Source organism: Lissotriton vulgaris, chromosome 7 (genome assembly GCF_964263255.1).
Source record: "Lissotriton vulgaris chromosome 7, aLisVul1.2, whole genome shotgun sequence".
NCBI lineage: Eukaryota > Metazoa > Chordata > Amphibia > Caudata > Salamandridae > Lissotriton > Lissotriton vulgaris.
In genome coordinates this window covers 785,855,150-785,883,137 of record NC_141695.1, presented here as the reverse complement: position 1 = coordinate 785,883,137, position 27,988 = coordinate 785,855,150, and the positions used below count along the sequence as shown (strand labels likewise).

The following is a 27,988-nucleotide window of genomic DNA, read 5'->3' as shown; positions in this document are numbered from 1 at the left end:
TGTTGTGATTAACTTTGTCGAATGTGGAGGAAGGGTCAAAGAGGATTAGGAGGCAGTAATCATTTTGGTTAAGCATTTAAAAAATGTTATCCATAACATGCGTGAAAGTCAGTTCAGTACTGTGCCCCTTCCGAAAACCGGATTGATGTTGGACTAGGAGTTGGAAATTCTCTATGTGAGCACAAAGTTAAAATTGTACGCATTTTTCTAGTAGTTTGGCTAGGGTGGGGATGTTAGGGATAGGGCTGAAATAATTGAGGTCAGCTTTATCTGCATTAGTTTCTTTTATTACAGGTGCCATCTGAGCTGAGACAAAGGTATTCACAGGAGGAAGGCGAAGAGGTCTCCAAGTGAGAAATCAAGTGTGTGTTCCTATGTGTTGGACCTGCGATGGGCAAGCCCAGCACAAAGGGGGGTAGCTTGGCTTGAGTGACAAGGCGATAGAAGGCTGTTGTGTTAAGCTGGCTATGACCAAATAATAACTCCCTGCACACCACACAAAAAGGACGACACCACACCACTGTTATAGAAAAATACGTTTCGTTTATGTAAAAGTTCTCTGGGTTTGAAGGAAGTTCACTTAGGTAATCACATTCACATTTCTTACATGGGTTTGATTAGCTGTGTACTGGTTTCTCAGGAATAAATAGTTGGACTCTAATAAATAAATATACTGGATAAATATCAGGAATCAATATATTAGAATAAATATCAGCAATGACTGGAATAAATATCAGCAATGACTGGAATAAATATCAGCAATGCAGCACAGTTTCCTAGCAGGTTAGATACTGATCGTTTCACATAAATATCACAGGGTCATTCTGGTATCGCTGCCACCAATTAATCACTTTCAGGGTAAACACATTACGTTTGTCATTCAATGCGGAATGCGTGCTCTTACAGTTTTTTGAAGTATTCACGGGTTCGGGCTCTCTGGGCACAAGATACGCGTGATAATCCCTTAGTTGCACTCACAACTCATTGCGCGTATATCTGGAAGATAAAGGCATAAAATGACTACGACAATTACACTCCGCGGCCAGCGGGTTCAATACTACTGCTGCTGGAGGAGTCTGTGCGCTTCTGTCAGCGCAGGCGGGGTTTCCGAAGGCGGCTCCAGTTCACGAGTCTTGGGACCGTCGAACGGGCTGCCGGAGGGGCCAAAACACCTGCGCGCACAGTTCAAAATGAGGCCGCATCACAGTTCCACAACAACGCGGCAACTTCAGGGGAAGAGACGGCCCACCTCACTTTGGCGGCGCCGGTAAGCGCTCCAGTCAGTATGGCACTTCTCCCAAGGGCGAAGGGGGGTTCCAGGGGCTCCACGATCCTCCCTCCGGGCTCACTCACGGGGGGGCTCCCGCCCACACACCAGCTCCCAAGTCACTCGGGCAGGGCAGAGACAGTAATCTCGCCCAAATGAAGGCCAGCCTTTCCCCGCCCTAGCGCAGCACCTCACCTTCTATCCACAAACAGCGCGTCAACGGCGGTGGGTTCGGAGACGTCCGAACGCCCGCCAGGAGGCACTTAAGTTGAAGGGGGCACTTTTAAGAGTTGCAGTCGCGATCTCACCACTGGGGGGCGGGGAGGCTCTAACTATGGCCAAAGTCTCTGAGGGGCAATTGGGCACTCGCTGACCAGGCGCTGAAGGCGAGAGGTCACTGCTCACGCTTCTGACTGGAACGCCAGTCAGGGTCCACGCCAGCAACCTCTGCTGCTCTTCTGCCTGCGCTATCAGCTGCCTCAGGGGGTTAACAGGGCAGGTGTCAATCTGGGGTCAAGTCCTCTTCTTCTGGTGTTCTTTGATCATTCATAAAATGGCCGCCAGGGACTGGGCCTTTTATAGCCAGTGCCCTAGGATGCCAGCACGAGCCAGAAGGTTCTAGAACCTTCCCTGGCTATGTCAATGACATGGCCCTTTCAAGGTATCTTTTTGGTCATTAGGAGCCACCGTACTGGGCTTCCTAAGGCAGCCATTTTGTGTACTTGCAACTCCTGAGGGGATTCCCGTCAGGTTTGCTGGTTACACAAAGTGCGCCAAAACCTTCAAAGGGTCAGAGGGGCTCCAATGGGAGCCACTCTCATAGGGGACAATGGTGTCCACCATTTTAGGGTTGACAACCCCAGTTTGTTATGCCACCGGTTCCGTCAGGCGCCTTGTACATAGGTGCCAGGAACTTGGTGAGCAACTGGGCATCAAGGAGCATCTAGCCCCATGGGACAACACACAAAAAGGTCCTGGTAGACAAAGAAAAAGCGACAAATTTTAGGAGGCACGGGGGAACAAAATAAATCATAGTGTGAGGGGACTCTCAGAAGCAGACAGGTCTAACACGCGTCCCCCCCAGCTGAAAGTGGGGAGAGCACCCAACCCCTTGGGAGTTCTCAACACTAAGGCGGAAATACCTGGGGAGACCATCTGCATTGGCGTGGTCAGCTCCGGGCCGATGTTCCAGCCGAAAGTCCATTCCCTGTAGGGAGATAGACCACCTCAACAGTTTTCTGACCTCCTCCGCGGACTCCGGGTCCACCACTGCAGGTGGCCTATCCATCTCACGGGGCATGGACATCGAGGCAGGCTCCTCCTTTCCTCGAGGCGCTATATCAACAACAACGGGGTGGGCCATTGTTCCAGGCTCCAACCCACGCGACTTCTCCTCCTGAGCAGTCGCAGACCTGGTACTCACACAGGCCCAATCAGGTGTACCCAGCATCTCAGAATGAGTCCGGTATTCCACCTCCTTCCAAGCATTGTGCTCCATATCATTGCCCAGCAAACAATCGACTGGCACGGCGGGGCTTACGGCGACTCAAAGTGGACCTGCAACCCCTCCCCACTCAAAGGGAACCTCAGCCACAGGATTGTGACCCATTCTGCCGTCAGCCATTGCGGCTGGATGAAGTACGCCTGGCATCACCTGCTCCGAGGACACCAGATGACTCCTTACCATAGTCATACTGGCTCCAGTATCTCTCAGAGCTTCCCCTCTATGGCCATTGATAGTGATCCACTGCCCATACTTGGTAGTATTCGCGGGCACCTGGATCTTTGGAACCATCTCCCGATCACCCAGGGACACTAAGGTGACTCCCGCCCACTCCCTTCCCTTACTTAAGGACATCTCCTCCCCGAGCGCTACACTAGCGACTCCCGGGGCCTTTCCTCCAGTGGGAGGGGTGGTCTCTTTGGGCATTTCGGGTCTCCTTTGTAATGTCCAATACCACCGCACTCAAAGCAATGGACAACCCTTGGCTGCTGACTCTGGCCAGGGTTATGGTTCTTCTGCGGGTTAGCCTTAGAGTTGGAAAAGGTGTTTTTCCCCTTAAAGTTATTTTGGGGGCCTTTGGAGAACTCTTTCTTATTATCTCCCTCCTCTTTCCTCTGGGGAGCGCCCTGTCCGGACTTCTGAGAATCTCCTCCAGTCCCCTTCGTGGACACTCGGGTACTCGCCCAAATGTCCGCCTCCTCAGCAAGCTTACGGGGGCAAGTAAGTTTGCTGTCTACCAGGTGTTGCCTCAGCTCGGGAAGACATTTCTCGAGTAGATGCTCCTTGAGGATTAAGTCATACAACCCTTGATAGTCCTCCACCTCACTACCTTGGACCCACCCTTCCAGGGCTTTCTTGGCAAAATCCAGGAAGTTAACCCAATTTTGTGAGCTCAGCTTGTGGCTGCCCCTAAACCTTTGCCGGTATTTCTCCGGGGTCAACCCAAACTTTCTAATGAGCGCCACCTTCATGGCGGGGTAGTCTACCTGTTCCTCCCGGTCTAGGGCCAATAGGGCATCCCTTCCTGTTGTAGGCATGTACCGGTACAATCCACCACCCCAGTGCTTCTCATGGATCCCATAGGCTCTTAAGGAGACCTCATAGGCTGCCAGCCACTTGGCTATGTCGTCCCCAGCGGAATAACTGGCGACCACGTCCTTTGGTAAATGGGGCCTGGGCTCCCTGGCAATTTCCTTGGACTCAACACCCCCCGGAGTATTATTAATGGTCTTGAGGTCGAGTTCTCGTAGCTTGATCTCATGTTCCATTCTCCTCCCTTCCATCTCCAGCTTGGCCAACTCCCACCTTAACTGTCTTTACTCCCTCCTGTCAGCTAACTCGGTTTCTGATAACCCTCTTGATGATACACTACTGCCCTCCCGTGAGGCTACCTTGGGGCTGATTGACATCTCAACCACCCCCGAGGGACATTCTGTAATCATCTCAATGACAGTTTCCCTGTCTGATTCCTCCTCCTCCACCGTTCCCTCCGTGTGCGCTTCCACCCAGGCTCGCAGACTAGTACGGAGCTCCTCTCTCTTGGCTCCTCGCCTAACGAACACTGCCCTTTCCTGACAGAACTCCTTGAGCTGTGCCACAGTATAGGTCTCCAGCTCTGACATTTTGAATTCCATTTTTGTCAGTTGAAAGTGTGGACAACCACCCCGAAGTAGGTTCTAAGGATAGGAACTCTCTGAGGGTCACCTCCACCCACCTCCAGGAAAGAATTTAGAAAAAGCAAAATCGCAGAATTAGAAGGCTGCTGGGAGAATACTCTGGGTGTGTACCCGTGATGCACACTGAATTATTATGAGGTTCACAACAGCACGGCTCGTGATCCCACCCGCTGAGCACCAATTTTATGTTGGACCTGCGATGGGCAAGCCCAGCACAAAGGGGGGTAGCTTGGCTTGAGTGACAAGGCGGTAGAAGGCTGTTGTGTTAAGCCGGCTATGACCAAATAATAACTCCCTGCACACCACACAAAAAGAAGGACACCACACCACTGTTATAGAAAAATACGTTTCGTTTATGTAAAAGTTCTCTGGGTTTGAAGGAACTTCACTTAGGTAATCACATTCACATTTCTTACATGGGTTTGATTAGCTGTGTACTGGTTTCTCAGGAATAAATAGTTGGACTCTAATAAATAAATATACTGGATAAATATCAGGATTCAATACATTAGAATAAATATCAGCAATGAATGGAATAAATATCAGCAATGACTGGAACAAATATCAGCAATGCAGCACAGTTTCATAGCAGGTTAGATACTGATCGTTTCACATAAATATCACAGGGTCATTCTGGTATCGCTGCCACCAATTAATCACTTTCAGGGTAAACACATTACGTTTGTCATTCAATGCGGAATGCGCGCTCTTACAGTTTTTTGAAGTGTTCACGGGTTCGGGTTCTCTAGGCACAAGATACGCGTGATAATCCCTTAGTTGCACTCACAACTCATTGCGCGTATATCTGGAAGATAAAGGCATAAAATGACTACGGCAATTACACTCCGCGGCCAGCCGGTTCAATACTACTGCTGCCGGAGGAGTCTGTGCGCTTCTGTCAGCGCAGGCAGGGTTTCCGAAGGCGGCTCCAGTTCACGAGTCTTGGGACCGTCGAACGGGCTGCCCGAGGGGCCAAAACACCTGCGCGCACAGTTCAAAATGAGGCCGCATCACAGTTCCACAACAACGCGGCAACTTCAGGGGAAGAGACGGCCCACCTCACTTCGACGGCGCCGGTAAGCGCTCCAGTCAGTATGGCACTTCTCCCAAGGGCGAAGGGGGGTTCCAGGGGCTCCGCGATCCTCCCTCCGGGCTCACTCACGGGGGGGCTCCCGCCCACACACCAGCTCCCAAGTCACTCGGGCAGGGCAGAGACAGTAATCTCGCCCAAATGAAGACCAAAGAAAAAGCGACAAATTTTCGGAGGCACGGGGGAACAAAATAAATCATAGTGTGAGGGGACTCTCAGAAGCAGAAGGGTCTAACACTATGAATACAGGCTAGGCCACCACCCAGCGTCCTTGCTCTGTCTTGACTAATTATGTAGTGAGTAGGAGGTACTAGGAGGCCTAAGATAGGAGTGGAGGGGGGATTTAGCCAAGTTTCAGTGAGGATGATAATGTCCAAGTCATTGTGTTGGATGAGGTCGAAGATATCAGAGGCGTGTTTACTGGCTGACCTGCAATTGAGTAGTACACATTTAAATCGTAACAAATTAATGAGGCAAGGAGTGGATGACGTTCACTCTCGAGAGGTTGTCGTTATTGAAGACTCTAAGATAGTGAAGAGGTACTCTGTTCGGGTTAGAATGGATGGTTTGTATTTGTCTCGACGGGATCATGTTCGAGTTGGACCTAGTAGAGTAAGAGTTGCAAACGTCATTGAGATCATTGGACGCCAGGTAGGTCTCAAATCTTCTGGGGTAGAAGAGCATGTTAGGTAGTGGAATGGTTTTCGAGTCGGAGGGGGCTAAAAACTGGCCCATGCGATCTCCAACACTAGGGAAGGCTCTGGGCAGATTCGCGGAGGTGAGGAATTAGCTGATAAGTAGTTTTTGCAGTAGTGTTTCTTGGGTAAAACGTTATAAATAAATACAAAAATCTATGGAAAATGAATAGGGATTTTGTTTTTTGGGACCTCCTTTTTTTTCTGGGCCTCTACTTGGCAAATCACCCCAAAACTTTCCAGGAAAAATCTGAAGTGGATGAACTTTTATTGATAATTTTGTGCAGATTAGTCAAATAGTGCCAACATTATTAGCAAACCAAAAGGCGCTCTGTCTGTGGAAAAGCAAACCTAACCATAACTACTCAGTGGCGACTGCTACATGGGTTTTGGAGATTTATATGTATGTATATATTCCTGTGTATGCTGTGGTGAATTGGGATTTAACAAACTGAGTTTGCAAATTGCAGACATGCATGCACACATCAGATTAAACAAAGTCCAGTCTGCTGTTTACCTGCCTATTTAGTTAAATGATGGAAAAAGTTGTTTTTTTTATCAAAGACAACCTATTTAATTTGGATATCTGTGTGTCCATGCTTAAAGTAGGCTGGGATGCACTTATATGAGCCATCGCAAGTGGAACGGCCTTCTTTGAACATTCAACAAACATACGAAGCACACCAAACAATGATAATTTTCTTTCCTATATGTCACACGAGATCTGGAGCATCTTGGGTTACTCAACTGTTACCTGGTCCGCTTGAAATAAGCTAGGGACACAACAGCTCCCAGAATTAACTGCACGTTATTGCTTAAACCTAATGTCTTTCCATCAAAAAATCCAGCAAGGTTTTTAAACACACAGTCATCATAAGACAAAGTTTGAGGCCCCTTGCTTGGAAATAATAGAAAAGAAAAGCATTTTGTCTTAGCTCAAGGCCGCTAATAAAATATGTATTACTTGCATATTATCTGCCATGGTGCTCTTGGAACTGCTGCGGCGCCACCAATGTCGAAGAAACTGTTCTGTGTGGGCTGCTAGAACTGCAGCAGTTACCAAATGACGGCTTTTGCAATAGTCGTCCGAGGTCTCCCAACTGTGTATGTGTCCCCTGGATACATTTTGTCAATTTTCAAGCACCTTTGGAGTTTTAGGTTAGGCTGTGGAGTGCTGGGACTTCTGTTTGGTTGTTCCTAATGCTGTGACACAGCATGTTGAAAGTAGAAAAAAGATTCATGCATATGTTTCGTTGACTATTACAATTCTTTATTGACAATGACCAAGTTAATACTGATTCCTTACATGTATTAATGAAGGTCATAAAAATGATTTATTGACCATCACAAAGTAAACAGTAAATCAGTACATCCTTGCATGAATGTTTTTTTGCCATGCTTAGACTTTCACGAAGATAGCAGATAATCATTACCGTTTTTAATGAAAGTCCTTCTAAAGTTGTACCATTGTGGGTGATTTTAATGGTGTTGAACTGATGTATAATGACACATTTCTGCTTTACATTAAGGTGGCGTCTCCCGGACAAAACAAGGAGGACTGTCTTTTGAGATCAATACCCCATTGTAGTGGTTCTAGTGTAGATGGGGGGTAGTGTGGTTGTAGGGTTCAGGGCCTACTAAGAGTGTGAACTGTTAGGCGAGAGTCAAGTGCTACATTGGGGTACATGGTTCCGAGTAGATGGATGGTTGCTGATGTATTCCTTGTGAATGACCCACATTCTTCGCAACTAATAATCCACTTTCTTACGTCATCCCCCAAAACATTTTTATACATGATTTAATGTTAGCTTAAAGGAAGGAAATAGTTGTTACATCTGAATCATGGTATACATAGCAGATCTTGAGGATGCATTCCATATGTAACATAATGTGCTGCGCAGGTGGCTGAGTCACATGCATCTTTCAAGATGAAGAAAAGTATCTAGTAGTTGCATTGATGCTCAGAATTGGTTGGAGTAAGAATAGCTTCAGCCACATTTTAGTTTAATGTCATTGCACTGAAAGTCACAAAAACTATAAAAGCCCCTACAACTCTCAACCTGGTTATAAAGACCTTTAAAATGATATTTTGGGGATCGCATTGTTGAGGCTTTGAAAGAAGGTATTTTTGGTGATTGAAAACTTGTAGTCTTTTTCATTACCCTTCCCTCCTATAGCTGCCACCCAAGAACTATGTGACAACTTATCAGATGCTGTTACCAGAAGAGAAAGTTTAAAATGGCTTACTCAAATGACCCCATACTAACATGGGTAAATGTACGCACATATCAAAGAGGTTCTCGTTAAGGATTGATTGACACTTTACAAGTAGTGTCTCCCAAGTTCTCAGTGTTTGCATATGCCTCCCCGGGAAAGTTGGTGATGGCCCCTTTGTGTGATCTTAGGAAGTCGCAGTCATATAATTGAGGCATAGGCCCTCTGCGAAGGTTATTGTTGTGGTGCTGATCGATCAGCTCAACAGTGGTATGTCTGCGCCCGCTTCCACGCATCTGCAGCTTTAGAGGCTGCTCCGGTAATGCAATCCTTTCACTGTGGGCCAGTATCAGTAAATCACCTCAAATGCCCCACGTTTATAATCGCAGGTAGCATCAGATGCCTTAAAGGGACCATCACCAAACTTCTCCGAGGAGTTGTATGCAACCACTGAGTATTCGAGAGTCAGTCCTTCCATAATGTCCAGAGGAGGCCTCAATTGAAAGAGGCTCCAGCAGGATTAATGAATGAAGTAGGAGTATCTATTAGACTAAGACATAGACTTTAAATAAATAATAATATTATGTTCTGTTTTGTTTGAGCACTCAAAGGGTGTATCTTGGACTAGATATAATATATGGACAAACATCTTTTCAATACATTTGTACAAGGACTCTAAAAAGACTTTTGGAGACAGTTAATGCACTTTTGTTTGACCAGTGATGACATTTTGGAATAAATGTTTTTGGATAACGACATTGTTGTATTCTGCCAGGTGTGGTGGCTTAGTGGACTAATGCGTCCACTGTTGGGGTTTATGTTCGACCTCATGCTCACAGGTTCAAATTCTGGTGGGTCCACTGAGCCTTTTATCCTTCTGAGGTAAAAAAAAAATAGGTAACATTGAGTTGGTTAACAATAACCATCTGTTATTCAGCCCCAAGATACCCATGAGTGAATGTACGCTTTACAAATACACGTAATGTTCTGTATTTGCAAGGGCAATGATATAAGGGAATTAACTTATGGTAATGATATATTATGTTTAACAGTGAGAATTAGTTTTGCTATTCTTTTGATGAATGTGAATCAGTACTAATAGAGAACCTCTTTGATACAGATGTTACAAGAAGAGAAAGCATCATGTAAGGTTACTTACTATGATGACCTCCACCGAGTTCGAAGTAATCAGACTCTTCTAAGTTCCTAAAGGTAGCTCCGCTCAGTGTTGGCCACATAATAATAGTTTTTTTTTAAAAAGGCTGCAGAGTTACAGGTTCCACTAAAGAACTCTGTCCCTGAAACTTGCACAGATAGTGGCACCGTCACATTTTGGCCACTTGAAATCCATCATCGGTTGTTTCCTTGCTGTGGGCAAAGTACGAAGCAGAAGACATCCCTCCTTTCCTACGAGCCTTTGCAGAATAAACATGCAACAAATGTTAGACACTTTGCTCTGCTCCAGTTTCCAGGGTTTTGGCCACAACCTTTTTTTTAAGGTCTCGCCTGATCCAGCGCATGCGCTGTCTGGTGAGACTTTTAGTAAGGGGGCTTTAAAAAGCTCAACACACGCTTTTGCTTGTGGCCTAAAGCTTGCAGTAACGCGCACAGGCGCCATCTGGCTTTCCTGTCTTGTAATGGCTCATTAAGTGCATCTCTCGCGGGCACCCTTATAGCGCACAATCGCGATCACTTTCGCGGCCGCGTCACTTTCACAGCCGCACGGCCAATGCTTGTTTACTTTTGATAGAGTTCATCTCACAAGTATGAATGCCTTGCTTCTGGGATTTAATTCAATGTTCTAATGCATTCAGGCTGCTGTAGTCTTGCAACTCACCCCACTCCCGCCCTTTAAAGCAAATTGGATTACATTAACAGATTACAACAGTTTGTAAAAAGAAGACCCGGATTGACTCCTTCAGCCCTTGGTGACATGATGTCATCTGGTAACAATTACCCATATATATTTTGGTATCTGGTATCATTCTGCTCAAATAAACATCACTTTCAAGATAAAGGCGAGTGATACGAAATATGCATATGAACGTAGAGTATAAATAACCTATTCTATCAACTCTCAGCATGCAGTGTCATCTGTCTTGAAACAGTAATCTGAAAATTCCATGGTTTACAACTGCAGTTAGAATGCAACAGTAATATCTACACCAAACCGAGTAAAGGTTGCATTTTCTTCTACTGCTTTATTTTCGCTCAGATTAATATTTAAGCAGTCAGGATGTGCGTGTCCAGTAGCAGAGCTCTTGGCCTCTACACAGCTATAAAGGGCAAGGAGCGGGCGGGGGAGGGGGGCGTGACCTGTTCCAGCTTGTCTGTCAGCTGTTTGTACAAGGTGATCTGATGAATGCAGCTGGCCTGCTTCGAGTGTGCTTCCCTCCCCGCCTCTCACGCTATTCATTTGCAGCGACTCCCTGATTGGCTGGAGATCATGTCTGCCTTGCAGACACTGTGACTCTGTTGCCGACTGCAGCGTAGTCCTCTTGGCGTGAGATTATTCTGCATGACCTACTTTTAAAGCAGCCTCCCACACCCGTCCTGTTCACAACTCTCCTTTCACTCAATTCCTTTTGAGACAGAATATTAACTAGATAGGATAGCATACTATGTATACTTCATGTAATAAATGCACTATGCTCCTGTTTAGTGCATTACTTATGTAATGACAGTTTATACGATAATAAATTGTAAATAATGCAAAAAGCATTGATAATGGTGTACACCTAGTTTAACACATTTCGCGTAAAAGAAAGCCATCCCCAGTAGGATAAGTGTACTTGGTCACGGTGCTCCCTAGAGGGCTTGGGGATTTCTGCACCCCATTGGTTGGCAATATGCTGCCGTGCACGCCCCCTTGTTTCCGCTGATTGGCTGGGCCAGTCTAGTTCTTACATCCATTCGGCACAGTATGGAGAAGAAACACTTTTTGTCGCTGATGAACAGCATCGCTAAAAGTCACTGGCAAAGACGGCCGGTCCTAAATCCAAGGCCTGTAGGCTTTTCCAGTGCTAGTGTTTTTTTTGTTTGCGATCATCTGGCAAAACACCGAACACAATTTACACACCAAGCCCATTAATACCTCTCTTCTTGACTTGTTTTTCAATGTACCTACTGTTTGTTGCAGATAAACAAAACTCTCGGCCCACATCCCTCTCCAACCCCACCCCTCTGCCAGGTTGAAGGCGTAGATTCTGGGCATATAATGAAAACTCAGGGTGCCTAAAGGGAACGCTGATTGATCACTCAACTACCCCCTTCTGGGCATATCCGCAGTCAGGGTTCGGAAAGGCATGCAGCGCGTGCCCTGGGTGACACTTGGTGGGCACTTCCTAGCCCCAGATTTTAGGAAGCCGGGCCCAAGTGGGAGGTTGCGGGGAGTTCATTACAGCAGATGTCAGTGCCTTCGAACCAGAGGTCCCTGCTGTGCTCATTCACTCCCAGCTGCTAGCCAGCTAATGCAAGCCAAAACAATTGTTGAAGTGCGTCCATAAATCAGGGGGCTACTTCCGTGCTTCGCCCCACAAGTTGCCATTCTCTCTGCCTTCCTACTGTCCTTCATGAACTCCCACCGACTTGCACCTTTTGTTTCTCGCCCCGCCTCCTAACAGCAGCACAGTCTGCAGAGACCATCCATCTCCTGCAACAAAGGGGGACGCATTAACATCTCTAAGGCAGTTGCGGTTGTACGCTGCGTTGCGTGCACCTTTGTCCCTTCCCTCATGTCCCACATGATGCAACTGCTGAGCATTATTGTTACCAGTGATGTAGCCTCTGGTAATCCTTCTTCTAACTGAATTGCAAGCTCTTTACACAGACTGGAATGTCTCTATGGCTTCAGATATGCCTGGTCTATGTGGCATGTGTTTGCTACGCCGTGGTTTCAAATTCCTAAATTCACTGAAAACAAGCATTGGCATAGCCAATAGGTCTCGCCTTTGGGACCTTATAAGTGTTTAGTTATCCAGCACAATATCCTTGGTGCAACAACATCAAGTGTTGCATCGCTAAACACTTATAAGGTCCCAAAGGTGGGACCTATTGGCTATGCCAATGCTTGTTCTTAGGAAGGAGGGTAGAATTAATTGTCACCATAATGTGAGATGATCTTTGAGGCTACTAGAGTCAGAAGGACTGTGGTCATTGTATCTCCCGGACATCCCTGTGGCATTTCGATAGAGCAGATACTATCCAAGAAGATATGTACCAAATTGGAAGCTACTTGACTCTTCAGAGTGGATCTATATATGCTTTGTGACTGGTCAATCTAAGATGATTCAGATGCTCCGTCCATCACCACCCCCTTTTGTACCGCTTTCGGCCACCATAAGTGTGGCAGGGTATGCTCAGACGTGAGTCCCTTGCTCACTTTGCCACTGGATTCAAGCAAGCCGGGCTGAAGACGGCTGGAATGCCAGAAACTGGTCCTCGGAAGCTTGTTTCCGGTCCAGGGAAGACATGGCTTGGCAGTTCGGGCTGGACTGTTCCCATGAGGCACAGGGTCAGACTGATTTGCATGTAGCCATGTCTGAACTGGGGTGGCAGAGTGGGCTAAAGAACGGTGATGGATTAAACCCAGATCTTTTGACTGGGTGTGAGTATTTGATTGATTCAGATGATCCGTCCATCACCACCCCCTTTTGTACTGCTTTCTCTCCTTTCATGGCCACAGAAGGGGCTTCCAGCCGCATCTATACCTGCCCAGCCACCGCAGGCTGCAAGCTTCCCAGCCTGGGAATGGCTGAAAGCACAGTACCCACAGACCTTGTGGGTCAGGCAGCCAGGGGTTGGGCCAGTCCACCATCCCCTGGCAGCCACAGCCTCCAAACCCTTATAGTCTGCCCCCTTACCATCATGGGCATTCACTGAATAGCAAGATCGATCTGTCATCATCTCCACCACTGGCGGTCTATAACCTCAGACAATGGGTTTTGCAGAATGTGCGAAACACCTACTCCCGCCCCTTTGAGACTACTCTTCACCCTTGCCACCTATTTGCGACTAACTGACCATCTTTCTTTGATGCGCCAGGAAGTGACTGCTATCTCGGCCAAGGGAGCCATAGACATGGTGCTGATGCCAGAAGTAGGCCGTGGTCACTATTCCGGCTACTTTCTGGTACCTAGGAAGGAAAGAAGTTCAAAATGCTCACACTCAGGTGTTGCCTGACCTAGACCGGGGAGACAAGATGGTAGCGCTGGACTTACATGAAGCATATTTCCACATTCCTGTCCTGCCTGCCCATAGGCTTTCCCTGCTGTTCATGGTGGTCCGCGAGCACTATCAGTTTGTTGTACTCCCTTTTGGCCTTACCAGCACCCCGGGGTGTTCACCAAGGTGATGGAGGTGGTTGCAGTTCAACAGTGGAGATCAGGGGTTCTAGACTTCCCCTATCTCAATGACTGGCTGTTGAAATTGGGCTTGCCCCAGGCTGTCATTTCCCACCTCCAGACTATGGAGGACCTCATGCATTTGATGGGAGCCACTATTAACACCAGTTTTGGACCCAGTGCAGTTTCGTGCCTATCGTCCCGAATAGGGAGTCCAGGATATTCTGGCTATGATACCGATGTTTCCGCCTTTATCCTGGATTTTAGCAAGACTGACTCTGAGGCTAGTGCTGCATCCTACTTGTGACACATGCCCTCTGGCATTTGCGGGCTGTGCAATGGGACCTGAAGTTCAAGTGGGCATGCATCAGGGAATTCTCTGCAGCATGGTTGAGATCTCGCAGGGTACTTCGAAAGATCTGCAGTGGAGGTTAATGCACCACGATTTGGTCAGCTGTAGACCCCTCTCCCTTCCTCAACGACATCTGACAGTGATGACAGATGTGTCACTCCTCGGATGGGGCGCCCATCTGGGAAAGCTGGAGATAAGAGGCCTGTGGTCTTCGGTGGAATCCAGATTCTACATCAACTTACTGGAGAACTGGGTGATCCAGCTGGAATTAAAAGCCTTTCTACCCTCCATCAAGGGAAGTTTAGTGCAGGTGTTCACGGACAACACCAATGCCGTGTGCTACTGCATTAAACCATGCGTTACATTAAATTGCATGTAACCTGTAGAATACTGTGCACAAGTGCTCATGAGAATTTGTGACGGCGCAAGTGACATGTGAGAAAGTATGTACAGCAAGGAGGCGTAAAGAAAAACAAGTGATGGTTGAATTTACATAGTTAGGGATGCCCAAACGAAGAATGCTAATATATACAAGGAGGGAATCAGGGTGGGTATCCGTGAAGGAATAGCGCCAAGGTTTTTGCTGTAAAAGTCTACTGCGTTTCGGCCTGTAGAGGGTTCTGGCTTTCATCAGGATCAGGTTACTGTTATTTCAAAAGCGGTGGTGACGTATCACAACTGGGAGCCTAGTTGAATGAGGAGGAGAGTCCCGGATACGTCCAGGTGACCCCTGGGACAACTCAACTGGATGGGATGAAGAATAATCCCTGAGAATGAGTCAGGAATACTGGGTGAACGCTGGGGTTAGCGGAAGTCAGGGTAGGCTTGGTAGGTAACTTGTGAGGGGGTAACTAGGGGTAGCGGCGATGCGCCTTGAGAGCAGGCGTCAGTTACATGAAATTTAATGTAACTCAGTGTTATTCTCGCATATGTTTGATTATATGAAACTAAATATGACAAATATGTGCATCTATCAAACTGTGTTCTATGCTGTTCAAACAATTTTTCTTGTCTACCCAGTTTTCTCCTTGTGTTCCTTGCAATTAATTGCGCTACTTACAAATTGACCTTTTATTAATACCCTCGGAGACATTGTTGTATGTTACAGGTGTTTGCCCTAGTCTCTATGGGGATTAAGGGTTACCTCCTGTAGTCTGATACTACTGCAACAAACCAGGCGGGTTTTGGATGTAGACTCTTTGTCAAGAGGCCATACCCTTCTGGACTTGGCTGAAACATCCGGGCATATTTTTCTGGTGGCTCAACACCTGGCAGGCTCTTTGAACGCCAGGGCGGATGAACTCAGCCGAAGATGCCTACCGGATCATGAATAGCATCTCGATCTGGAGGGGGTGCAAAGTCGCTTTCAGTAATGGGGAGAGCCTTGGTTAGATCGGTTTGCCACTGCCAAGAATGTGCCATGTCAGCAAACCTGTGTGCAGGACTTTCCAAGGCGGGTCTTGCTCTGAGATGCATTTTGTCTCGAGTGGATCTCAGGCCTCCTGTAAGCCTTTCCACCCATACCATTCTTGTCCAGAGTTCTCAAGAAGATCAAGAACAATTGGGCCCAAGTCATCCTTGAGGCTACAGTCTGGGCTCTGAGAGTTCGGTATCCCAAGCTGTTGAGCGTGGCCATCGGTCCTCCAAACAGGTTGCCCCTTCAGGAGGGTCTCCTGTTGCAGCAGCAGGGGAGGGTTCTCCACTCAAACCTGTCTACTCCCAGTCTTCTAACGTAGAGATTTTGTGGCCTTCCTCCCCTTGAGAGAGGACGCCGCTTCGCGGCTCTTGCCGACTTCGAGGATCCAGACCGTTCCCTTCCCCGGCTGGCAATCCTGTATGCACTCCATCCTCTACAGGTTCCCCCCCCCCCCCCCCCACACTTCCCCCCCATGATATTGGACTACCCAAAGATCTCGATCGGCCCGAGGTGCCCCTACCCCCGTCTCTCTGGGGGTTCCTTCTTGGCTCCCTGCGACCCTATCCTTGACTCAACTCTGACGGGAAATCTACCCAGGTTTTAAATAAATAACTCATTTGAGACATCGTTCCCTCGCCACGTCTGGGATATCAGACCGGCCCCAGCGGGATTTATGGTCGCTGTTTTGCCGAATTTAGGTGCCTTATCTCCTCACCCACAGGACTTTGCTCGCCGCCCCCTTAAGATCCCGCCTGATTGGACGAATATTCCATACGGAAGAAGTATATCTCTGACACCCCATGTTCCTCCAGGAATATCTGGGGCTTTGTTAACTGCTGTGAGCCTCCAAACTTCCTATTACCTACCCACAGGATCGCCCTAACCCAAATTCTCGCCCCCAGAGAACCGCTCATTTTCTGACGCAGAAACCATTTCCTATACTGATGAAGTCCTCAAGACATTAGACATCTATAGTGTGAAAAGTGTGTGCATGTCCCCACTCCCTGGTCTTCTTCGCCCTGATGAAGGTGCAGCGTAAATAGGTCTAGCATCGAAACGCGCGTTGGCGTGATCCACATGGATGGCCTCAAGTGTAGTCGTTGCTAAATTACCTTGCCCACATTGTTTTGCCTCCATGTTGTTACTTCAGTCCTAGCAGCCTTAAAATCTGTTGCCTGCAGGCCCTAATGTACCTCCATGTTTTTATGTGTGTGATTGTATTATTATTATAGTGAGTGAGATTGAGAGTGAGTGTATGTCTAGTGAATGATTGCGGAAGTGTGTGGGGCATGAATAAATGCATTACTCTCTATGTAGTTTAATCGTGACTTACGTTATACTAAATGTTTAACCCGCTGTCTTAAAGTTCCTACATGGATTTATATATGAACTACAACCTTATTAATAAATCAACTCTATTTTCATAAAAAGGTGTTTTGAACTTATGTGATGTACTGTTGGCTCTGATACGTAGAACTGTGTCACCGCTCCCCCTATTTCTAGGATCCCTCGTTTGGGACCTACTAACTGACTCTGGGAGGGTATATTTGTTCTATTTAGCCCAAGTCATCCTTGAGGCTACAGTCTGGGCTCTGAGAGTTCGGTATTCCAAGCTGTTGAGCGTGGCCATCGGTCCTCCAATCAGGTTGCCCCTTCAGGAGGGTCTCCTGTTGCAGCAGCAAGGGAGGGTTCTCCACTCAAACCGGTCTACTCTGTCTTCTAACATAGAGATTGTGTGGCAACAGTTGACCGTTTTCAACCTTCCACTTGAAGTCTGTGATGTTAATCTGGCAGCCAAGCCTCCCTCCATCAAAACAGTATACGCCTGCTGTTTTGAGCAAGTTTGTGGCATAGTGTGCAAAAAGCAGATTTAACCCCTTTCTGCTCCCTTTTCTCAGGTTCTTCTGTTTATTCTTTCCCTTTTGTGCAAAGAGAGGTACGCAGTTCCTTTACACGCAGGTCTTAACCCAGGCACCCAGAGTGGAGGAGAAATCCTCCTTTCGGAACTAGAACCCTCACACACCCAGCAAGCTAGGTGTCATGCTTCATCATATGGGTTTGCTCCTCGTCGTGTCGGCCCTGCAATACCCAAGGGGCTCTTTATCGGAGATCTTTTGTTCCTGCTGGATGGGTGCTGTGGGTGTGAGGACCCTAATGTGCGTGTAGATGTTCTGAAATAGTAGAATTAAAACAAGAAGGGAATCCTAAGAGCAATTTTATTCTAGGTGGATCCCTAATTGACTAAAATAGTAAGGAGAGGCGACTAACAAGCTAATAAAGGTCAAGAGGCGCTCTACTCCTTGATGGTCAACATGTTTAATGCCAATTAGTCCTATGGATCTGGTGGCATTTCTTCAGGACTGCGAAAAGTGACTATCTACAGTGTATGGGGTGTGTAACGTGCCCCATGTATTAACGTGCAAGGGTGAAGTGGAGGAAATTACCTACCACTGAAGAGTGTACTGAATACTACCCTCAATTCCTGGGACGAACCTATTCGGTTTCAAGATTATGCCCCATCTGTTACAGCATAACGTAAGGACATCTATATTAGGATGTCCGCCTCCGTTGGAAGTCGCGCCGAGTGACCTACCCCTTCCTGCTGTAACCGGGATCCTTCCTTTGCCCAGAAGGGCTCTGCTCTAGGCACCTTAAAGGTCTATCTATCTGCTATTTCAGCCTTTCTGCGGTTGCCTGACCAACCATCCCTCTTCAAATCCCTTATCGAACATAGGCCCTTGAAAGGTTTGCAATATATGGTTTCTCCTCCCTTTATCATGCGTGAGTGGGACCTTAATCTCATCCTGATGTTCCTGATGGGTGCTCCCTTTGAGCCCCTTCACAATTGTCCTTTCAAGCTCCTTATCATCAAGACGGCCTTCCTGGTGGCAATAACTTCTGTCCAGAGATCCAAGCCTCCATATCTAAACATCTACCCAGACAAGTTGGTTCTACAGACTAGATCTTCCTTTCTACCAAAAGTCATCACTCCCTTTCATGTAGGCCAGTCCATCACTCTGCCTACTTTTTATTCTCCGCCACATCCCTCTAAAGAAGAGGAGTGACTTCACAGACGGAACCAAAAAGAGTGTTGTCATTTTTGAGCGCTCAAGAACCCTCCAAGTGCATAACCAACCCTTCATGGGGTATGTCGGATCAAAGTAGGGAAAGGCCGTGCAGAAGCAGACCATCTCCCGATGGATCGTGCTCCGCATTAAATCCGCTACGCATTGGCCAAGAAGCAACCCTAGGGGGCTTGCATGCTTATACCAGCATAGCCAAGGATGTGACCACTGTGTTCGCACACGGATTCCTAGTCCTAGATGTCTGCCAGGCAGCTTCCTATTAGACGTTCACAAAACACTACTGCCTGGACGGTCAGGTTCGTTGGAATAGGCACTTTGACTGTTCGGCCCTGCAGGACCTTTTGGTATAAAATTGTTTAGCAGACCCACCTCCGGAGAGGTACTGCTTGAGTACGTATTCTAAGGTTAGGAATCTGTGACTAGAAGTCTCTATCAGATGAAACAAGTTACTTACGTTTGGTAACGCCTTATTTGGGAAAGACTATTTAGCCGCAGATTCCATTCTCTGTGAACATATTATTAGCAACACGATTTTTTTCTTTTCAGGGCTGTGGTTTCCACACCAGTGGTCAGTGTTCTTCGTGGCTTTGCGCTCGTGGCGTGGAAAGTCGTGAAATGGAAAGTAGTGAAAAGTAATTGACGTGAGTGTGCTGGGGTGGTGCCTATATAGGCACCGGGCACGTCACTTCCGGCACAGACAACAAAGCTAAGTTGAACCGGTCAATGCCACCTGCCAGCGCAGGGGTACTGCTCACGAAAAAGTTTCCGGATCCAGTCTGACGTGTGGGGATACTTTTAAGATAAGGAGTCTGCAGCTAGATAGTCTCTATCAGATAAGGGGTTACCAAAGGTAAGTAACTTGCCCTTCGCTTCTATAAATCATGTGGTGATTGCAAACTCATAATATTAATTCAGAGCAAAATATAAACATTACAGACAAATGCCATGCTGCATAAATATATACAGATGAAAATCCGTATAATAGTATTCATACCCCAGAAGTCTTTATCTTGTTTCCTTTTGGAGGCAGAGCGCAGATTTGTGGTAAATAACTAGTCAATGAAATAATGAAGAGGGTAATGTGGAGAATTGCGAGGAATGTTAATAGGTAACTGACTACACTGACTTATGCACTACTTTCCTCCCGTAGGCTGAGCACCGTACTATGACTGCCTTCATCCTAGCTGTGATTGTCAATAACTACAATACTGGACAGGTGAGTGAACTCTTAGAAAGTGAACACCCACTCCCTAGCTTTTTCCTCAACAAACGTGTTTGGGTTCCATTCATGTCCCCTTCACTGGGCGTTTGACCTGTGCAGACACCTAACCATCCTCTGCATTATCCCTGTCACATCTCCCTCCTTCCAGGCTGTAGTAGTGGAGGGTACTGCCTATGGAAACCCCCACAGTGCAGTATGTAGCAGTGTTGACCTGTTCCAAATGCTCCCTGTCATCTGCATCTACACCCCGAACCTGGTTCCATACCTGGACTACCCTGCGAACTAGTGCTTCTTCCTGAGCTAGCGAATTGTGCTGATCAATGATGCTCCCTAAGCTGAATGGCCAGTTATGCCGCCTTCGGAGTTGCATTGTGATTCGTGGCCGCCCATGACCCGTCCTTTGCCCGTCTCTGAACTTTTGCGGATCTGTACTCCTCCCTAAGCAGTGTGGTGGAATGAGCCTTCCTGATGTTGGGGCGAATGATGGGTGGCGCCTCTTTTTCCTGTGTGGTTAAGTTACGCCGTTGCATGAGCTGCAGCACACTACAGTATTACCCATAAGGTGAGCATGTACTTCTGCCTGTCCTATGTTTTCGCACTTCGTGAGCTAGCTGCGTGAATTCTTTTCCCACACTGTCTTATGTTGTCACTGTGTGGTGGCCCTTACAGTAAAAAATGTGGATGGTCTGTTGGTGTCCCTCTCTCTCTCCAGGCTCGGGTGTGAGTGGATTCTTCTACGCGAGTTGTGCAGTGTGGAGGCCCCTCTATAGACTGCACAGTGAGCTGGGGATGTAAATGTATGTAAATGTAAATGTATAGGCATTTATATAGCGCACTACTTACCCGGAGGGTCCCAAGGCGCTTCGACCGCTGCGAAACCCTTCCTGGCTTCCCTGAGAGATGGTCCCTTAATGGGTATCTCCAGGGTGAGACCAGGCATCCCCGGCGGTCTGGTGGGGCCGTTAGTGAAGATGAGGCAAGCTAATGCCCAGAGTTGCCGAGTGTGATCGCTGATCAGAGTGGGCACCGAGGCGAGAGAATTATCGAGTCTGCTGACCCTGGTCCAGAACCTGCCGCGCCGGGAATCGAACCCTGGTCCCGGGCCGTCCTCTGCTCTCGGGTCTGCCGCCTCTAACCAGTGAGCCACACTACCTCACTGGAGGCCCTTGCTTGGCGTGTCGAGGACTAGAGTGCCCCACTGAGAGCTAAAAGTTGGTTTTCCCCATGCCCCTGTGAGCTGCGTGTTCAGTTTGTATGCTCTCGCTGTATTGTGCTGTATTCATGCCCCAGCGTGGCCTCCATTCCACTCCTCCAGGAGCTCTGCCATGAGTGTCTGCCCCTCCCTGAGTTGAGCTACGTCATACCTGAGCACGCAATTGTTTCTTTTGTAGGAAGCCTGCCTCACGGGGAACCTGATTGCCATCTGCCTGGAGCAGCTCAACGACCCCCACCCCCTGCTCCGCCAATGGGTTGCCATCTGTCTTGGACGCATCTGGCAGAACTTCGACTCTGCGCGGTGGTGCGGTGTGCGCGACAGCGCCCACGAGAAGCTCTACAGCCTGCTGTCCGACCCCATGCCTGAGGTGAGCTCGCTTGTCAGCGTGTGAGGATTTAGGGTGGCCTAGGGATTAGAGGTCTCTAAATCAGGGGGACCCCCTCAAGTCTAGTATGGTGTTCCCTAACTGCAGAGATCACAGATTTGCACACAGGTAGCACATTAAGGCCGTCTCCCTCCAACCCTAACAATGTCACTCATCAGCACTTGGCAAGGTAGGTTTGTCCTCTTTTATGCGCCACTACATCACAATCCAGTGACTGTAAACTCCTGCTCCCAGATTCTAGACCCCCCTATGACTCGTTGATTGTATGCACGCCTTTGACACTGTACAGGGATCCACTGCCTTCTAGCTAGGTTCACGCTTTGCAAATACCATATTCATACAAATACTAAAATACATTGCGCCAACTTGGTCTCTAGTGTGTGCTGATCTGTACAAGCACCATTGACTGAAGACAAATTGTAACGTTTGAAGGGCTAATAAATTACTTTTGCCCCAAAAATAGGATGCTTTAGGACCCTGCGTCCCTAAAATTCTGTGACTTGGACAACTATTAGTAAGAGAGATCATAGAGGTGATAAGTTGGTAATGTCACATTTGAGCATTTTCAGTTCGTTGGTGACCCGGATTACACTGGTTCTCTGTGCAGAACCTTTTTTGTTTGTTATTTAAACTGTTGCTTACACCTACACTATGTTCCTTGAACTGGTAACTAGAAAAATGTCCACTGTGGGTTATGAAACAGGGAAACATTGGTAGGGTTGCACTAGGGGTAGGTGTGATGCTCAGAAGGGGTTCAAAGTTATTGTCTTTTACACTCTGTTTTACTGTCACACTCTTCTGTTTTTTCATCATTCTCAGTTATGAGTCCCTATTACACCCAGGAAAATGTGTAGTGTCTTCTATTCTTCACCCACCGTTGCTAAGATCTGTAGGTAGTCGCTAATTCTTTCCCATGGACTTCCTGGCCTTTTTTATGCAGCCATCTATACTATTGGCCGAGTCCTCTCACCTATTTGAGTTGTATGACAAACCGTCACATCCTGTAGTCTTTCTACGTATGTCAGCCTATGGCTGTAACTATGCTAATGCTTTATTGCTCTAGGTGTAGCTTCATTGAGTTCTCTACGTTCGATATAATGACATTCCGTCCGTTCAGCAATAGCTCTTCTAATTTATTTTTTCCAGTTCGTAGCGTGCGTGTTTTTGCCTTCTCAAAATGTCCTTTGTTCTATGTATTTTGATCCTAATCAACTTGGTCAAACTCACCCAATACTTATTAGTTGCAGCTCAGTCTATGGTTGGACACACTGACCACAAAATTAGCAACAGAAACTGACCGGGTTTAGGCTGATCATTCTTCTCAACAATTAACAGATCAATCAACCTGTACGAAGCCCCGGCAATTGCATTGATAGAGTTTATAGGACAAAATCTTTTGTCCTTGAGAGCGGTCACCGTCATAGGTGTCCAGAGTGAAACTCATGTACACTGACTTCAGCAATGTATAATTCCACTCGAGAATAAAAGACACTGTATTATCATTGAATGCATTAATTTAGTATTTTGTTTTATTATTTCAAGCAGAATTCAATGTAGGAATACACATAATATGTTTAGAGTGCTTATTTGCAACATTCTGAGTACTGAGGTCCACTCCAGATGAAACACAATCACCTAAAAAACATTCAAACATTTCTGTTCTAGTAAAATCATTTGGCAGATGCACTTTTATCTTGAAAGACCTCGGCATTCACTCCTTTTAATCTATGATTGGATTTATTTTCTTCCCATGGCTCCGAACTGACCGTTTACCAATAGGGCCTCTTGGGGCACTTAATGCAGTCTGTCTGTCTTATGTTGACTGCTCGAGCTCTTCTTTTCTTCAAACGGTTTATGTTGAATTGAAACAGAAACATGATTTATAAAGTGCAACGTTTCCTCAAACAGAGCTTCACAGCACTGGAATCACAAAAACAAGAGCATGTGAAAGTAGCAATTCATATAGAAAAAGGTGGTGATGAATTATTTTTTTCAGAGACACACGTTTTCAGGTTATTAGTGAACCTAGCTCTATGCGATATAGAGTGATGGGATAGGGAAAGAGCTTTCCAAAGTTTGGTTCTTGCAACCAGGGCTGAACCTCCACCTAGCTGAGGGGTGCGATATTTTGGGGCAAGTTTTATTAAGAGTTATACGATCGGAGTAGTCTAGCAGAGGCTTGAAATGTGAACAATATCTGTAGAAAAAATGGGCTCGATTGAAAGACAGCCATGTGTATATGAGCGAAGATCTTGAATTGAATATTCTTTTGTATAGTTAGCCAATGCAGTTCCTTATTTTTGATGACCCAGAACAGTGTCTGTGAAGATGAATTCGGTACCTGCTGAAGTTTGTGTGAGTTTTTTTGGAAGGCCAAGGTATAAAGATTGTGGGTAGTCCAGTCGAGTAGTTATTGAAGCATGGATCACAGTCTTTCTGAATTTGTCTAATTCTGATTACTATGATAGAGATGACTGGGTTGTTATGAAGAGGACATATCTACTTTCTCCTCACCTTTTAGTCACAGCTTCCTCTTTAGTGATCTTCTTGCTGATTTTTAGGCTTTTGTCAAGGGCAGACTCGTTGGAGTTCATATGTGGTAAAGGGGCAATTTCTTTTTTTGATGATCAGTCTGACCACTTGATTCTGGGACCAGTCCTTCCTACTAAATTGGTCTGCCTCGAGGGATGTTTAGCAAAATCTATTAATGCTATATATCTTTCCTGAACAGCTTAGGGATACTGCTACAGAGGTTCCGAAATATGGAAGTAGTAACACTTTGCAATTTGGGTTATCATCCTTCGAGCAGAAGTAAGTTGAGTAAGCCCTTCCTACTCATGCTTAAGGTGGTTCGTAGGTATGGCATCTCTAGCTTGCACAAGAACGGCTTTCTAATCTGACTCAGAAAACATTACTTATTTAACATGTCACTAAAGTATTTCTGTGCTGGGACACATGCCCTGCACATTTGTTTTAAGCACAAATATTTTTTGCTAGTGGAATTATACGATGTGCTATACAGACGTGCATGCCCGATGTTTTTTTACTTGTCCACATGTATGTATGTGAATGCTATAAGTGCACACTGGTATTCAGTATTTTTTTTAAGTCACGAGCTTGCAGTACGAACACTATAAGTTTCCTATCGGTATGCCTCATTGTGTTGTGTCTCAGGTCCTCATTATTGGGGAGCTGTTATGGTACGATAAGTTATTTGATGATTCCTTTCTTATTTCTATTCCAGGTACGCTGTGCAGCTGTCTTTGCTCTGGGTACATTTGTGGGCAACTCTGCTGAGCGGACGGACCACTCAACCACCATCGATCATAATGTGGCCATGATGCTGGCACAACTCATCAATGATGGCAGTGCCATGGTCCGCAAGGTGGGTGAAATAGTTTAAAGTGGCTTTGGTAGTCAGTGTTGCTCAAATGAGAATCATTTCCACAATGCAAATCAACTGTAATGGACCATAGGCCATACTCATCAGCAGATACTGGTGAAGTTTGAAAGTTGGGGCACATAAATACCTTCCGCTGATTGGACCAAATGAGTGAAGCAAGCAAGCCCAACTTCTTTTCTGGGAGGTTTCTCCTGCACAAGACCATTTTCAATCAACATGACCATTGCAACTCAATTTCTGAAGGGGTACTAATCACTGAGTCCATTACTTATGTGGTGTACCAGGTATTCCACATCTTTCACTGAGTTTTTTGGATTCACATTTACCCAAAAACATTGAATAAAACCTGGGGTTAAAATAGTGGAAGCATCAGCATGATCTCACCTAAAGTAGGACAAGGAGCTAAATGTATTACAGTTCATTAAGAACAATCTGGGTATGGAAAAGGCAAGCCTGGAGCCACTGTGATGAAGCAAAGCAGTTTATTTGAAAACTCAACCCAATCATGGTACTCGACGGGCAAGCTAACTTCCTAATGATACAGTTGAACTCACTAGAAAAGTAAGTATAGATTGCAGAACCTCACAGAGTTCCATTGCGCAGCATTATCTCCTCCCATTTTTTCTGATTGAGATCTATAAAAAAAGTTGGCTATCTCAATGAATCCCTTAGACTTCCAAAATCCCAAAGTAGACTCGGACAATGTAAGTCCTAAAAAAACTGCAATTCTGTAATCAAGTTAACCTTTGACAAGCTGGAATCTGCCATGATTTAAAAAAGGCCTCAATACGATTTTTTATTGTGTGGAGCACCTTATCTGTCTTTAAGAATGCTGGCAGCTCAGGTGCTGATTCTTGCACCATATGCATTATACATTAGTATAAAATTATTGAAGACTTCGGTCTCCATAACAAGTCTCGTCATAATATTCAGTAGTGCGGCCGTATAGTAAGTCTGGAAATGAAGTAGCGCAAGGCCTCTTTTGGGTTTTATCTAGCTGCAAAATGTAATATTTGGCCCTATACATTGTCTAATAAGGGAGTCTAATTCTTTAAAATATAAATGTTTGATCTTAATGGGGAGAGTAGAAAAAAGAAATAGAAATAATGGCAAGATGGACATCTCAATTAGAGATACCCTATAAATCAATGACAAAGGAAGTAAAGTCCATCTTTCTAGTAAGGTTTTAACCTTACTGAGCATAATAATATAGTTTGTTTGAAACAGTTGCAAATAATTATTTGTGATGACTCTACGCAACTGGTGAATTGGATGCTGAAAATTGATCTGGTAGTGATGGTCTTGAGGGAGATCGATGGGTAATAAAAGAAGAAGTTAAGTTTTACCTTGATTAATCTTATACCCACCTATATGGGTGATATATTGTGTTTCGTTTGTTACCGCCTGAATATTAGCCTTATCGGCTTTCAAGTACAATATCATTTCATCTGCAAAAAGTTTTATTTTCGGCATCCTACCTGGCAGCCAAGACCTGGAATTCCCTCCCCATCCACCTCCGTCTTACCCAAGACCACCTCTCCTTCAGGAAGCAACTCAAGACCTGGCTGTTCGAGCAGTAGCGGAGCCCCCCCCCCCCCCCCCCCCCAAGCGCTTTGAGACCCTCCGGGTGAGTAGCGCGCTATACAAATTTCTTGATTGATTGATCCCTGCTAACGGAGGAACAATAGTCAGTTTTACGAATTCCAACTGCTAGGGGTTCAATTAAAAAAAAGTACGATGAATCTGGGACATAGGGCAACCCTGTCTGGTACCTCTGTTGATTTTAACAGAGCCTTCTGCCTTAGAGTTACTAATAATTCTAGCCTCTGTATTTTGATTTATATTCTTCAGCAGTGTTCTAAATTGATCAGAATAACCAAATTTGCACACAATCAAAAATAGAGCATCCCAATTAACCAAGTCAAAAGCCTTTACGGCATCCATCATCAATGTAGTTGCTCTCGCGTGATTGTTAAAAAGATAGTTTATTGCATGAATCAAGAAATTCGTATTTGTGGCCATAAACCTAAACTTGTTCTCACTACCTGTACTCTATATGGGTCTTTAAATTTGTAACATCCAGCAATTGCATTATTTGGTTTCACTCTGACATAGGCTCCTTCGCCCACCCATTTGCAGTCACCCTCATGCTTGCCTTGCCTTGTCTGTTGTCTATCAACATACCCTGCACCAAGCTGTTCATCTTAGTCCCAACCTCTCTTCACTGTATCATTGAAAATACATACCCATAGATTCATTCATAGTGGTTAGTGGTCCATAAAGGCCATCTCCAGGTCCAGCCTACCCTTTGCAGCCATCTCCATCCATTGTGCCTTTGATCAGTCCGGTAGCCCATTCTACCATGCCACTTTTCTGAGTATTGTATAGGATAGTCCCAGTATCTTTCACACCGAATCATGTGCTGCAACACAAGTTGCATATCATTATCGGTCTCTATACATGTGCATACTTTTTCCCTGCTTCTAAACACCTTAATTGTGTTACCCGTGCTTATACTCCCTCCTGATTAGAATTTCGAGTCACTTTATGTGTACGTCAATCAGTATAGCTACGTAATGTAAAGAATCAAGGAGATTCATATCTGGCCTAAACCTTTGCAAATGCAGAGCCTGGGTCACTAATCTGTTGGGCAAATCCCCCACCTTCAGTCACTTCTTTCCTTCTATACTCACACTCTCTCTTACTTCATCACCCAGTTTGACACCTGTTCATCCAACCCTGACCACCAACACGTTTGCTGCACCCCGTATTGGCTAAGTCAGTAAATTTGCTCTGGACCTTCAACAGAGGAACGAATCTCTCTCCCCGCATTACCACACCATCACCGTCAACAAACATTTTATGCAAAATCTTGAAATAGGGCTGCTTCACACCTGTTGGAACCCTGCTCATTTTCTTACACCCTCTTCTTATTAGCAGGCTCACTTTTTTCAAAATGCTGTCCTCAACTGCCTCAGGTTCTTCCTTCCAAATCGCAGACTCACAACTGTCGGTGACAACTCGCACCCTGGTTACGCGGTTTTCCACCTCAACCACTCCACACACTCCCTCTATAGTCTTTGACAGCCCAGAGAGACAGTCTGCTGCTGTTTTATTTT

General features: G+C 46.1%; 1 protein-coding gene across 3 annotated transcripts in view; it reads left to right on the top strand.

The window, feature by feature from the left end:
• The window catches only part of RPTOR (regulatory associated protein of MTOR complex 1), a 2,217,374-nt gene that overhangs the window by 1,596,803 nt on the left and 592,583 nt on the right, over nucleotides 1-27,988 (top strand). For all 3 annotated transcript variants that reach the window (XM_086931040.1, XM_086931039.1, XM_086931041.1), the window contains 3 exons: nucleotides 19,794-19,859; nucleotides 21,257-21,448; nucleotides 24,711-24,851. In XM_086931040.1, the coding sequence (XP_086787166.1) occupies nucleotides 19,794-19,859; nucleotides 21,257-21,448; nucleotides 24,711-24,851 (399 nt within the window). The remainder of the gene's footprint in view (nucleotides 1-19,793; nucleotides 19,860-21,256; nucleotides 21,449-24,710; nucleotides 24,852-27,988) is intronic.